This window comes from Equus asinus, chromosome 3 (assembly GCF_041296235.1).
Source record: "Equus asinus isolate D_3611 breed Donkey chromosome 3, EquAss-T2T_v2, whole genome shotgun sequence".
In the NCBI taxonomy this organism is placed as follows: domain Eukaryota; kingdom Metazoa; phylum Chordata; class Mammalia; order Perissodactyla; family Equidae; genus Equus; species Equus asinus.
The window spans coordinates 78,971,217-78,982,707 of NC_091792.1; the positions used below are offsets into that span (position 1 = coordinate 78,971,217).

The 11,491-nt window shown below is 36.1% G+C and overlaps 1 protein-coding gene across 3 annotated transcripts in view; it reads left to right on the forward strand.

The window, feature by feature from the left end:
* The window catches only part of SLC9B1 (solute carrier family 9 member B1), a 76,609-nt gene extending 65,634 nt beyond the window's left edge, over positions 1-10,975 (forward strand). For all 3 annotated transcript variants that reach the window (XM_070506518.1, XM_070506519.1, XM_070506520.1), the window contains 6 exons: positions 47-222; positions 3,859-3,965; positions 4,807-4,956; positions 8,474-8,582; positions 9,118-9,254; positions 10,639-10,975. In XM_070506518.1, coding sequence (XP_070362619.1) covers positions 47-222; positions 3,859-3,965; positions 4,807-4,956; positions 8,474-8,582; positions 9,118-9,254; positions 10,639-10,851 — 892 coding nt within the window. In that variant the 3' untranslated portion in view covers positions 10,852-10,975. The remainder of the gene's footprint in view (positions 1-46; positions 223-3,858; positions 3,966-4,806; positions 4,957-8,473; positions 8,583-9,117; positions 9,255-10,638) is intronic.
* The last annotated feature ends 516 nt before the right edge of the window (positions 10,976-11,491 follow it).

An 11,491-nucleotide genomic window follows, 5' to 3' on the forward strand; every position in this document is an offset into this window, starting at 1 on the left:
GGTTAAAAGGATGTTTTAAAATTGGTTTTCAAAGTCTTTCTCTCAGTTTTGTACTAGGCGCTGTCTCTCCTGCTGTTGTCGTCCCTTCCATGCTGGTTTTGCAAGAAAAAGGATATGGTATTGAGAAAGGCATTCCAACCTTACTAATAGCTGCTAGCAGTTTGGAAGACATCCTGGCTATCACTGGATTCAATACATGCTTGAGCATCGTCTTTTCCACAGGTGAACAAGAAAATACAGCAGCTGCCGTAGCGTCATAGCTCTTTCTGCGTTAGTTCTTCAAACAAGGTTTCCAGCTTTACTGCTCCATTTATAAACCATGACTTATTTACGTTTAACATCTTTTATTCTTTGTAGAAAGCTCATTCTAGACCAGGGAAGAAATTTCAATGGGTTAAGAAACCACTGCTTAACACAAATGATTTCATTTTAATAATCATATATTTCAATTAATTTTATAACCTATATTATTACCATTTATCTGATCATATTACTTTGGAATGTTATCACAGTTTTTGATAGAAAATTTTAAGCAGCAATATCATTAGTACTACTAATATATTTAGTAGATGTTTTTGAAATGTACCTTTTTGGCCATCATTATAAATAACTGGTTGCTCTATTATTAAGACAACTTAAGTATACAGGGAGTGGACAATTGTGTGCCTTTTTGGTAGTGGTGGGACAATATCCTGCACCAATTCTGAATCCAAAGGTGATATTTAGTCTTGAATATCACTCTGCAGAAATTGTGAAAGTAAACATTTCCAAATTTAGTAATGTTTTAATTATCTGCAATGTTTGAAATTGTCTTCTGTATTATTGAAGCACCAAAATATTTTTAAGTTGAAGAGTAGTATATATAGTTTCTCTTAAAATCATAAGATGTAAATACATAAGAAGGAAAAACAGGAAAAGATAAAAACAAAATATGCAATACTCGTGACCCCAAGAATAATAATTCTGAATATTTTGATGTAAATCCACCCAGACTTCTCCCTCTTTCCTTCTCTCTTTCCCTCACACTCTCTTTCTCTTCTCTCTCAATATTCTTATGAAATTATTGAACATGGACCATGTTTTCTTGTAACCTGAGTTTTTTTGCACTTAACTTTATATCACAAACACATTTCTTTTCAGTAAATATATTTCTATGACATTTTTAATGGTTGCATATTATTTGATTGGCTGCATCATAATTACTTAAGCCGTTGAAAATTGAATTTGACTCCAATATTTCCTATTAAAATAATGCCTGGTTGAACATCTTGTAGCTAAATAGTTGTACCTACTTAATATTTTCTTAATCTTAAAAGTGGAATTGTTGAGCTAAAAAGTATATAGAGTTATAAGCTTTTTAAAACATATTGTCACAATATCATTTCCTACCAGGGTGCACAGACTTACCACTTTCTCTTCATTTTCTTCAAAATAGGTATACTAGTCTTTCTTACCTCTGCTAATTGGAGAGGTGGAAGATGAGGCCTCTTCAAATGGGAGGTTTTATAAATTGCTTTTCTTGAAATCTTTTGCCTGTTATCTTATAGATGTATTCATCTTTTGTTCTTTTAGATTTGTCAGGATTCTGCATAAAATTAAGAATTATAACCCTTTGTTTTATATCCTATAGTTTTTCCAATTTGTAATTTGCCTTTTAACTTTATCTCTTTTTTTGCCATTCAGAAGTTCTAAATTTTTTATTGTCTAATCTGGCAGTCTTTTCCTACGTGACTGGTATCAGTCATTATGTCAAAAAATATTTTTTGTGCTGCTCTTCCATTGTGCCAAACACTGTGCCAGACTCTGAGGATAAACAGTGAACAACAGTATCGGCTTTTATTGAGTAATTGCTCGGTACTTGCTCCAAGTTCCATAGATGTCCCCACTCATTTAATAGTCACAATAGTTCTATGCTTATTTTACAGATAAGAAAACTGAGGAACAGAATTAAGTAACTTGCTCAAAATCACAGATCCAATGAGTAGAGGAGCCAAGATGTGAATCTGGCAGTCTGACCCCAGACCCGCACTTCTAAGCTCCACCCTGTACTGCCCGCTGACACAGCAGACACAGAAGACCCATGTGGCCGTGTTCTCCAGGAGTTTATATTAAACAGATAATTACAAAGGTGATGAATATCACGTAGGATAGGATGCTATGGGAACATGCTACAGGAGACCAAACCTAATTTGAGGAGAACCAAAAAAGTGAAAAACCCAGCAGGTAGATGCTCAGAAAATCCTCTCCCACCTCCTGACCATATAAACTGTCACTGAAAATTTCACGGACTTTCAAGGTTTTACACAATAGATCTCCAATACGTGTATATTTTGGAATATGGCGAATGTTGAGATCTAACCTTGTCTTCTGAGTCAACTGGCGTTTTTGTCATTGTATAATGTCCTTCTTTATCTCTTGTGGCAGTATTTAATTTAACATCTTTTTTGTCTGATATAAGTATGACCACTCCTGCTTTTTTGGTTACTATTCGCATGGAGTATCTTTTTCCATTCTTATAGTTATAACAATCTATTCTAAAGTGGTAACAACTGAACTTCATCCTCCTCGCTTTACGTTATCAACACCACAAATTATATTTTTATGTTGTGTATCCGCTAACATAATTTTATGGTTAGTTATTTTTTACGCTTTTATCTTAAATTTTATAACAAAATTAAAAGTGATTTACTCGCCACTGTTACAGTATTGCAGAATTCTGAATTCATCGACATACTTACCTGTACCAGAGGTTTATATTTGTCTGCTTTTGTGTTGCTATCGAAGGTCCTTTTATTTCCACTTGAAGGGTTCCCTTTAACATTCCTGGTAATGCAAGGCCAGTGGTGATAACTCCCTCAGCTTTTGTTTATCTGGGGAAGTTTTCATTTCTCCTTCATTTTGAAGGACAATTTTGTGGAATACTACTCTTGGTTGGCAGGTTTTTTCTTTCAACACTTTGAGTATACCATCCCACCCTCTTCTGGCCTGTAAGGTTTCCACTGTGAAATACCCTGGTAATCTTATAAGTGCTCCTGTGGATATGATGACTCACTTTTCTCTTGCTGCAACTTCTTAGTTGGTTTGTAGACTGTCATAAAGGCTTTCGGACTGTATATTGTTAAGTTGGTGTCTCTGTGGGGGATCGAGGTTCTGGGGCTTCCCATTCCACCATTTTGCTGTTGTCACCCCTTATTTTTATTGTTTTTAATGAAAAAATATTTCTAAAATACATATATTTACATGCTGCCTTGACCTAAATTCACAGAGCATAACTGAACTTTTTTGTGACCCAGGATCATTTTTTTAAGCTTATTATAATAAGCTACAGATATGCATACATAAAATATACTGGAAACTCAATTGACCCTTGAATATTCCTAGGATTGACCCTGGAATAAATCTTTTTTATGTTGTTGTTTTATTGTTCTTTTTATGTTTAAATCATTTGTATCTTTGTCTTAATAGTACATCAGAGAAGAAACATTACCAGCCAGGTGCTAGGTGCCAGAGGTGCTCCTTTGTCGGTCTCTGTCCGTTCTTCTACCTCACCTGGTGCTTCAGGTTGGGTGTGTAAGGGGACTACTTTGTGGCTTATCACTTCTTTGTTTTCTGGCCTATTTATTCAATGAACATTTCCCAGTTGTGTATAAATATAAATTATTTGAGAGTCCATATTTAATTTATCAAATAAATCTGTGTATATTTTCATATATGTAAATATTAAAAGTCTATTTTTGTATATTTGTTCTATAAAATATGTGCCTTTCTTCAAGAAGCACCTCGATTTGATTTTCTGCTGTGTTGGGCGTGTTAGAATGTTTCTCTGTGAAATATTTTCCTGCTTGTGTGCTCTTACAGGTGGTATACTGGGTAACGTCATAGCCTCTTTTTGGGACGTACTTGTTGGTGTGCTGGTTGGAACTCTTTTGGGATTTTTTCTTCGATATTTTCCAAGTGGAGATCAGGTGAATAAAAAATTAATCTATTTTCTAGAAGTGTAGTATTAGACATTTCTTTCAAAAATTTGAACTTTTGGAAGATCTATGAAATATTAAATTTAATATTCAATTCTCTTTCCCAAAAGTAGCCTTCAGTGACTACTCTGCTTAAACCCAAGCACAGTTGTGGCTGGTGCAGGGCAATGGCAATTTGGCAAATAAGGAATATCAGGAAAATGTACTCAACTCAGAGCACCCTCTCCATTCCACCCCACCCCTTCTTCACTAGCTTGCCTATTGACTCCTGACAGTTTTTCCTAACCTTTTTCCCCTCAAACTTTCCCTTGAACATTTTTGGAGATATAGATTCCCATTTATCTCTCCATATTCCCTGATTAAGTTCACTCCTGCTCCCTTTGACTATGGCAACACTGACAGGTTCAACCCTTTCCTGCCTTACAGCGTGTGCATCACTCTTGTATTCCCGCAACTTCCATGTTTCCCCCTAACCATTGTCTTAGCTAAAGAGATATTCAGAAATTTATTTTTAATTCATTGGATATGTTATATGGAATTACACATTATATGGGTCTCTTTTTTTTTCCTTCTTCACTTCGTTAAAATATTGTAACCATTTTACTGACATTAGTATCAAAGATGTGGCAGATGATGAGACAATAATTGAAAGTTTGGTCACGATACTAAGTCTGCTAACATTTTTGGTGAAGAAGAAAGTCAAACTTTTAGACGTTATTTAATATAAAATATAGAGACATGGTATCAAAGGGTCAATCATACATGATAGATAATGCAAATAGTGTATTACATATTAATGTAAGTTAGTTTCTAAATATCTGTCTGATTCTAGACGAGGCTTTCATTGAAGAGGGCGTTCCTGCTCGTGAGCCTGTGCGTGTCTGCTGTCCTGGGCGGCCACCGCCTGGGTCTGCACGGGGCCGGAGGGCTGTGCACGCTGGTGCTGACTTTCATCGCAGGGATGAGTTGGTCCAAAGAAAAGGTGAATATTTTTAATCCACCATTTTTTTTAAATAAAATAACTGCATTTTTTAATATTTATAATGGACATTTAGGAAATCTCCTTGTTCTAGTTGGAAGGTGTTCCAGAAGTTAGTGTCTCCAAGGAAATGAAATATTTAGGGAGAAAAAGGACCTGGAAATACACTAAAATGCAATCAGAAATTGAGTTATCACATCAAGCCTCTTTCTTTTTCCAAGTTTTGCAATATGATTACATAACTTTTATTGATTTAACTATTTTATTCATTAAAATTTTAGTTATACAATTAATACATGAAAACATGCTCATAAAAGATTCAAACAATACAGAGGGTCCACATATAGAACAAAATGTAAAAGATTCCTTTTCCCACACCGCTCCAAATAGCAAACCCCCTTCTCAGAATTAATCATTTCCTCTTATCAATCCTTTATTTATAGACATTTAGATCATTGCTGTTTTTTGTTGTTACGAACAGTGCTGCCACGAGCAGTCCAGTTTGCGTGTCTTCTTGCAAATGTGCAAGCACTTCTCTAGGAACAGATTCCTAGAACTGGAATTGCTGAATTTAGACATGGTATGTTTCTGTTTTGATGACTACTGCCAAATTATCCCTTCGAAAGATTTTATTTTTTTACACTACTTACTGTCGCCAGTGTAGAAGAGTCCCCAATACCTCAAACCATCAACAACCCTGGATATTATCACTAGCTCTCCTTTTTTTTTTACAATCTTATGGTAAGAACCTATATAACATTGTTATTCTTTATTTACATTTTTCTGATTAGTAATGAGGTAAACTTCTCTTCATATATTCTTTTTTAACTACCTGTTCATATTCTTTGCTCATTTTTTGATTGGTTTCTTTAGCTTTTGGTTCCTAATTTATAGAGTTTCTCTATATGTTAGGGCTACTAATCCTTTGTTATATACATCTTGTGTAGAATTTTTGCTTATCTTCAACTTTGTTTCTGATGTCTTTTTTTTCTCTTCTTTCCTTTTCTTTTTCTTTTTCCTTTTTTTTTGGAGGAAGATTAGCCCTGAGCTAACATCTGCTGCCAATCCTCCTCTTTTTGCTGAGGAAAGCTGGCCCTGAACTAACATCCGTGCCCATCTTCCTCTACTTTATATGTGGGACACCTGCCACAGCATGGCGTGTCAAGTGGTGCCATGTCCACATCTCGGATCTGAACTGGCAAACCCCAGGCCGATGAAGCGGAATGTGCACACTTAACCGCTGCGCCACCAGGCCAGCCCCTGATGTCTTTTTTTTAATGCTTTTTTTTTTTTTGGTGAGGAAGATTGGCCCTGAGCTAACATCTGTTGCCAATCCTCTTTTGTTTTTTTCTCCCCACAGCCCCAGTACATAGTTGTATATCCTAGTTGTAGGTCATTCTAGTTCTTCTACGTGGAACACCACCGCAGCATGGCTTGATGAGCAGTGCATAAGTCCATGCCCAGGATCCAAACCAGCAAACCCCGGGCCACCAAAGCTGAGTGCATGAACTTAATCGCCCGGCCACAGGGCTGGCCGCTATAATGTCATTTGTATGGAAGTAAAATTTCCTATAGTCAAATTTGTCAGTTTTTCCTTTTTGGTTTTGGATTCTGTATCTTTTTTAAGAATAATTTCTTCACCCAAGATTATAAGATTATAAACATTATAATATCTTCTGTATTATCACCTAATACTTTGGTAGTTTTTGTTCGTTTTGTTTTTACATTCAGTAATTTAATCCATCTGGAATTTATTTTTTTGACTGCTGTGAGGTAAGGATATACATGTGTGTGGTTAGATATATATATGTATTCATAGACATATATGCATACATATAATAGATACATATTTATATGAACATATATTGGATAGTCAATTTTTGCCAAATTATTTATTGACTAATTTGTTGACATTAATTTTCAGTGATTTTTTAAATGCCTCTTTTAACATGACCTAACCTTTCACGTACATACAAGTTCATTTCTGGAATCTATTTAGTCCCACTTATCTATTCTTATGCCAATACCACTCTATTTTAAATCACTGTAGTTTTATATCTCAAAATCTAATATAAAAGATTCTCTCTCATTGTAGTTATTTTTAAAGTATTTCTTGGCTGTTACCACCCATATTCTTTCTTAGATAGATTTTAGAATCAGCTTGGGAAGTTCCCTACTCAAAAATCATATAGGCATTTTGTTTAGTACTCCAATAAAATCCTAATTATAAAAGAAATTAAATGGTTAATAATAAATTACAATTAGATAAATGAAATGAAAACTACTAGAATTCTTTTTTTATATGATAAGAAAATCAAACAGTAAAGAATAAATAGATTTTAAAGATTAAAAGTAACAAATAGGAGAGGCCAGCCCCACGGCATAGTGGTTGAGTTTGCTGTGTTCCGCGTCAGCGGCCCAGGTTCACGGGCCCAGATCCCAGGTGTGGACTCACACCACTTGTCAGCCATGCTGTAGCAGCAACCCACATACAAAACAGACGAAGGTTGGCATAGATGTTAGCCCAAGGCTAATCTTCCTCAAGCAAAAAGAGGAAGATTGACAGCAGATGTTAGCTTCCTCGGCAAAAGCAAAAAAGAAAAACAGTAATAAATAGGATAATGTGTTATAAAGAAGAAAGAGTAATATTGTTTTTTCTTTTTTTTCCTTTTTTAAACTTTACTTTTATAAATGGCAATCAGAAAATTCAATCATAAGGAGAATAGTTATGAAGATAGCTTTAAGCCCCAAACAAAAGATATCAAGGTTTTGTGTATCTTCTATAGAGAAAGGATAAGCCCAGACCGAGACAAAAGCCTCTGCACCCTACTCCTGGAGGAGAGCCGGGTGCAGTTCCGTCAGCAGGGGCCTCTGCTGTCACCACATCCTTGGGGGAGTAGCACTGGGAGGGACTCAGTCCCAGAAAGGGAAGCAGGGCAGCAACCAAATAAGAATCTATTCTATGTTTTTGGTTTGGTTTTAGGGAAAAAATAACTTTGAAATTTCCAACATGGGTCCTTTGGAAGCAGGCCTAACAGATTACCAGAATTTTCTTCCTAGTAGCTAGGGACTCATGAGGATTCACTTTCAGGGAGCTGAGTTCCAGGATAATTGTTAGGAGGGTGTTCCCAGCTCCCTTTTGAGTGAAATGTTGGCGTGATGCTGAGTCTCTTCTCCTCAGGGTGATACAGTTCCAACTCTGTTCAGTTACCTGACAGACGAAAACCAGAACTCTTACTGACCCATCAGAACATGTCTGGAACTCCAAAGACTTACATGTTCCATGACAAAATTACCAAATAATATTTTTATTTTATAGCTTTGTAGATTGCTTTTAATCAAATTTTACCTAAGTATTTGAGTAAAAGAATTAACCTACTCAATTTTTATTAACTTTTAATGTTTCTTCTACAAATAAAATATCTTAAGTTTATTAAATGTTAAGAGAAACTTTAAATTTCTGAAATGCAGTTATTTTTATGTGCCACGATGACTAAACATGTGTTACTCTTTTCTGTAGATGAAAGTCCAAAAAATTATTTCAACTGTGTGGAATGTTTTTCAACCCCTTCTTTTTGGTTTGGTTGGATCAGAAGTATCTGTTGCATCTCTTAAGTCAAATGCTATTGGTAAGAATGACTAGAGGCACAAGAAATATAAGATTTGAAAATATTTAAGAAAACTACGAATAATTTGTGTTTTACTTACAATGTGTCCTTGAATGCTAAAAGGGCTTTGGGAAGCTCATGTGGCTGTAGCAACAGCTCCATCTTCCTTCACCCCGTGTGCACCATTTGCAGACAGCCCTGAGTCCGTCCGCATGTCTGGAGGAAGTGGAGACTAGGATTCTTTTCTGAGGGGAAATATTAGATACCATCAGCCCCTTTTGAATACTTCCATTTATAGTAAAAGTTCAAAGTCTATCAGGTCAGAATTAAATAAATGTAATCTATCTTATTTTTCATGGTACCTCTACCATCAGATAATCTCTTGCACTTTACCTAGAAGCCTTAATCAGATTTGTGATTATTATTTTTACTTAAATAAAGACAAAGGAAATAGTCTTAAAATACTTTCAACACTTTTACAAATCACATCTCTAGGCATAAAGAATGACTTCTTGCCAAATATTTTGTTATTTGTGTTTGTTTTTATCTGTTGTAGGCCTTTGTGTTGCCACCTTGAGTCTGGCGTTACTGATTCGCATTTCTTCTGCATTTGCATTGGTGTGTTTTGCTGGCTTTAGTTTCAAGGAGAAAATATTCATTGCTTTATCCTGGATGCCCAAAGCTACGGTCCAAGTAAGGACATGTTAAAGCCATTCTAATCATGTCAATGTGGATGAAGTTTGAAAATTCTAGATGAAAAACGTTACTCCACTCGAAAAATGTGCGCTATTAGCTCAATTGATAATAACTATCATTACATTTAATGTAATCTTTTGAAATCTGTTTTAAAATCAATTCTTATGAAATTGAAAAATGTACTTTTAATGACAAATAATTCCTAAACTTATGAAAACATTCTTTCTATTTCCCAGAATATAAAATAAGAATATATCTGAAAATTGGAATTTTTACATTTTGCTGAATATTGTAGAGCTAAATGTTATGATTTTAAAGTAGAGACACATTGATTCTTTTAAAAATATCTCTTTACTGCCCCTGATACCCACTCCACCACACAAGAATGGACACATTGTTTTTAATTGTCCATTTCATTTGGACGACTGTTTCATTAATGACTGAGTCTCCCCAAGAGCCTGCATGGGAGGGACAGGCCCAGTGTCTGGGCGTTTGATTACTTTCTCCCTAGCACTTGACACAGTGCCTGACACACAGGAGGTACGTAGTAAATAAGCATTGTGTGCCTCCAAAAATGAATGACGACTGAATGAATGAATAAAGGAAAGGAAGGGGAGGCCTGTGCAGGTTTGCCCTCTGATTCAACGATATTCTTCTCCTACTACAAAGTATTGCTACTTATTGCTAACCTTTTTAACCTGGCAGCCTAACGCCTTGATTTCCTGAGATTCTTTTCTCCATTGTTATTCCTAAACAGAAGCTTGTGAGTTTCCATGCCACAAAATTCTCTGTGTGCCTTGGTTAGAAAAGCAGGTCCAGGGGCCAGGCTGGTGCTTGGAGCGCCATGCCACAAGTCACCTCTCAGGCCCAGCTTTTAGATTCCAACCTCTCGTCAGTTTTCCCGCATCACGCTGTTTCCCAAGTAGGAAGAACAGGGGAAAATGAGCAAGAAAGTCCTAGAGAACCAGGAGAAACCTTAGTATTTTGTGTTGTCTTGTTGCAGCCAAGAACCAAGTGGTACATGGTAAAGGCAAGTTAGCAAGACCCTGGTTCAGTCAGAACGCTCAGTTCTGAGTGACAGGAGTACCCCAGGCAGACATTTGAACAGGGACAGCTGAGATGACAAGAGTGCAAAATCAGCCCCAAATGTCTGCATGCTAACCTGTCACTATTACACTCTTCCTCCAAGTACATTTGCTAGGAAGAACATAGAATTGATGAACAATTCGTGAAAATTCCTCAGCACTTTGTCTTGTCTCTATTCTAAGAGTTTAGTGCTAAGTTTTGTTTGTTGATTTTAACAAAGCCATTTACTTTTATTATATGTTAACACTGTTTAACATTTTTCTTTATGCCTCATCCTTCCCGCCCCTAAATGCAGGCTGTATTAGGTCCTCTGGCTCTAGAAACAGCAAGAATCAACGCACCCCATTTGGAAGCATATTCGAAGGATGTGATGACAGTAGCGTTTTTAGCCATCTTGATCACAGCTCCAAATGGAGCTCTAATTATTGGCATACTGGGGCCCAAACTTCTTACACGCTGTGATGCAAGCAAAATAAAAATGGAATTGACAGAATTAAAACTTCATTAAAAAGTTTATTTGCCACCACCTGTTTCTTTTAATGAATTATCTTACATGAGAGAAAAATAAAGTACAAATATGTGGAGAGTGTACGTAGAACCAAAGATTTAATAAATATGTGATTTCACTACACAGAGCTTCCCTATGGTTTTTTTATTCTAAAGTTAATTTAATAAAAAAATATAAAACAGGGGCTGGCCTGCTGGCGCAGCGGTTAAGTGCGCACGTTCCACTTCAGTGGCCCGGGGTTCCCTGGTTCAGATCCTGGGTGCAGACATGGCAGCGCTCATCAAGCCGTGCTGTGGCAGGCGTCCCACATATAAAGTAGAGGAAGATGGGTATGGATGTTAGCTCAGGGCCAGTCTTCCTTAGAGAAAAGAGGAGGATTGGCAGCAGATGTTAGCTCAGGGCTGATCTTCCTCAAAAAAAAAAAAAAAAAAAATATATATATATATATATACATATATATATAAAAAACAGAATGCCCTCCCAGTATTTTTATATTTCAAGAACGAAGTAAATCTGTAAATACCCTAGGAAAGTTTAAAGTAATCCACCAGTCTGAATTTGCTGTCATAATACAAATTAAGTGTAATAAAAAATTAAATGAACCTAATGACAGAAAGGTCAAATAGTGTAAGTCTCCAAA